Source organism: Etheostoma spectabile, chromosome 13, assembly GCF_008692095.1.
Source record: "Etheostoma spectabile isolate EspeVRDwgs_2016 chromosome 13, UIUC_Espe_1.0, whole genome shotgun sequence".
Taxonomy (NCBI): domain Eukaryota; kingdom Metazoa; phylum Chordata; class Actinopteri; order Perciformes; family Percidae; genus Etheostoma; species Etheostoma spectabile.
This window is the reverse complement of record NC_045745.1, coordinates 10,734,953-10,738,307: the sequence shown is the minus strand read 5'-3', so window position 1 is coordinate 10,738,307 and position 3,355 is coordinate 10,734,953. Positions and strand designations below refer to the sequence as shown.

Sequence of the window (3,355 nt, the reverse complement as noted above, 5' to 3'; positions counted from 1 at the left end):
CCCCCCCCCCCCCCCCAACTCATTGTCTTTATCCTGAACCCCGACAGTCAGCGATTCAGTGGCTCCGAAGCTCCCGTGCCATCCAACAACCGCAGTAGTTTTCCGCTCTCTACCTTCATCTGTTGCTGCATCGTTTAAACAAGAACACACTTGACTCACAGATTAGTCGGAGGCAGAGCTGCACAAACAAGCTCAGCGGATGATTTAAACGTTGAAATAACTTTAACGATTGTTTTCATAGTCGATTAATCTGTAGATTGTTTTCTCGATTAACGGATCAGTTGTTTTGGTCAATAAAACGTGGATCGGTGGGTCCCAAAAGCCCAAGACAACGTCCTTAAATGTCTCGTTTTGTCCACAACTCAAAAGATTTCAGTTTACTGCCACAGAGGAGAGAAGAAACTAGAACATAGTCACATTTAAGGAGCTGGAATCAGTGAAGTTTTACCCCCCCCCAAAAAAACAATTACTCATACATACAATAGTTGACAAATCAATTCATCTTTGCAGCTCTTGCTGGGTTAGTTAACGGCAAATCTATGATCCCAAAAGTTATTACGTTCATTTGTTCCTTCTGACGTAGACAGCTATTGGGTATTATTGGGCTTAATGTGTCTGGGCTTCGGACAGAAAAAGAAAACCTGTTTCGGCTCCATTTTTTGTGATTAACTCAACCAATAAGATTAGTTTTTTCAACTTTAGTCCTGTTGTGCTGCAGAAACCACATGTGTTTAATGCTGTTCCATTGACGGCTGAGCCGGTGTGATGCCTCTCCAGGAAGTCAGTTCACTGCCTCTGTTGGATTTGGCGTGTGAACAGCTTTCTGTCAGACACCTCCGGGTCTCTACAGCTACATCCCGCCTTCTTCCTTTTTAAAAATCTGGCCCAGCAGCTGAGAAAACGCCTCCCCATCTAGAAGTTCCTAAAACATACACAGCATGCTGCGACAGGCCCTGGCTGCGATATGAAGTAACTTTTTGTATAATTGTTCGTCTCTACACGGAGACTAACTCAACACGGAGTGAGTTTGACCTTTCAACAGTGAGCAGTGTGAACTGGAGGCTGCTGCTGCCGGTGAACCTTGTCCTATGCGGCCTGGCATTGCATCACTGAGCCAAACCAAAATGGCCCTCTGACATTTCCAGAGGGTGTTGGTTTCAAGTGCATTTCCATCGTCTACGGCCATCGCACTCAGTAATAACATCACGCAAGAAAAGAGCAAAAGAAGCTTTGCTAAAATAGGTATACGTGCAGTTTAGTGTCCCAAATTCCCCATAAAATCCCCCCACCCTACTAGCTAACTAACGTTGCATGCCGGACGTAGGCGGTTACATCGTTGCACCCATGCAGCAGGTTGCACCCATGCAGCAGGTTGCACCCATGCAGCAGGTGGCACCCATGCAGCAGGTTAAATTTAATTTTAATCTGTTTATTGATCCCCAATGGGGAAATTACAATTTACACTCTGTGTCCACACTTTGCTAGTAATCACACACAGTCCTGAACTACACACACATGCTCAGGATCTGTACATGCACTAATGGAGAGATGTCAGAGTGAGTGGGCTGCCAGCCGAACCAGCGCCCTGAGCGGTTGGGGGGGGGGGGGGGGGGTACTGTGCCTTGCTCAAGAGCACCTGGCAGTGCCCAGGAGGTGAAGTGGCATCTCTCCAGCCACCAATCCACACTCCGTACTTTTTGGTCCATACGGGGACTTGAACCAGTGACCCTCCGGTTCCCAACTCCCTACGGACTGAGCTACTGCCACCCCCAGGTTGCACCCATGCAGCAGGTTGCACCCATGCAGCAGGTTGCACCCATGCAGCAGGTTGCACCCATGCAGCAGGTTGCACCCATGCAGCATCTCCCCACGGGCACGTACTGTTCACATGCACGGGCCCAAACGTGACAGCCAGCAAGTAACACGGTTGACCGTCAGTGTGGCGTCACCGTGAGAACACCACGCAGTTTGTCACGTGATTTAAAGGTTTGCAGAGCGGAGAACCTCCGAAATGTCAGGGACCGTTTAGCTAGTTTAGCAAACGTTGACTAATCCAATTTCCGCTTTGGCTAGGGCAGCTAGGCGATATCCGCTTACCTCATAATGACCCGCTTCCCCTTGACGTCCACCTTGTCCATGGTGAGTTTGTTAGACAGAGACATGTTGACACGGTTCTGGGTCTTTCCTGGGTCTTCCTTCGCTGGTACTCCTCCGCTTCCTTGGGCTGGTTAGCTACCGAGTGACAGCAGTGACCTTAAATGCGGCGCAGAGGGATGACGACAGGGCGGCGACAGTTGCAGAGCCCGCCCCCCGCCCCGCTGCTGATTGGCTACAGCGGGATGACAGCCTTGTATTCGATTGGATGTGGTTGCTGTCTGTTCTCCGACGTTTCTCTCACATTTTGCTGTGAAGACTATTTTGATTGGATTGTGGCTCCTCCAGAAGACTTTCATCAGCTCAATGATGGGAAAGGTGTTTCTATTTTCTGATACTTTATACTTCACTACATCTCAGATACAAAAATTGTACTTTTTACTCACCTACATTTGACTTTTATAGGTACTTCTAACATCAAAACCTGTTTATACGATATGTTGCAGTTTACTACACTACTTTTCCTTCTTCACCTGACTAGACCGACAACACCATAGGATTTGTGAAGCATCTTAAATCAGAAAACTGCCATCTTCAGAAGTTTTCTGATGACTCTGCTGTGGTTGGATGTGTCAGCGAGGGGGACGAGGCTGAGGACAGAGCTGTGGGGGGGGGGGGGGGGGGGGGGGGGGGGGGGGGGGGTGGGGGTTGGGGGGGGGGCAGGGGGGGGGGGGGGGGGGGGGTGGGGGGGGGGGGGGGGGGGGGGGGGACTTTGTCACATGGAGTGAGCAGAACCATCTCCAGCTCAACGTGACAAAGACCAAGGAGCTGGTGGTGGATCTAAGGAGAGCCAAGGCAGCAGTGAGCCCTGTGTCCATCCAGGGGGTCAGTGTGGACATTGTGGAGGACTACAAATACCCGGGAGTGCACTTGGACAATAAACTGGACTGGGCCAAGAACCATCAAGCCCTCTACAGGAAGGGCCAAAGCCGTCTCTACTTTCTGAAGAGGCTGAGGTCCTTCAACAAACTTTATAACTCCTCCCTCTAAGTGTCAGACACCTACACACTTAGAGAGGTTGAAACTGGACAATATTATCTGTATTATCTGTCTGAAATGTGTGCAATACACAATTGCTACACTTATTACTTTTCACCATTGCAATTCCTTAATAGTTAATTATGTAAATACTGTATAATACCATTCCTTTGACTATGTAATTACCGTACATATTCACACTCCTTATATTTCTTTATTTATA

At 48.9% G+C, this 3,355-nt stretch overlaps 1 protein-coding gene across 1 annotated transcript in view; it reads right to left on the bottom strand.

Moving 5' to 3' along the window:
- The window catches only part of pgk1 (phosphoglycerate kinase 1), a 15,411-nt gene extending 12,647 nt beyond the window's left edge, over nt 1–2,764 (bottom strand). Inside the window, exon 1 of the mRNA XM_032534682.1 lies at nt 2,098–2,764. Within this exon, the coding sequence (XP_032390573.1) occupies nt 2,098–2,162 (65 nt within the window). The 5' untranslated portion in view covers nt 2,163–2,764. The remainder of the gene's footprint in view (nt 1–2,097) is intronic.
- Nucleotides 2,765–3,355: the final 591 nt, after the last annotated feature.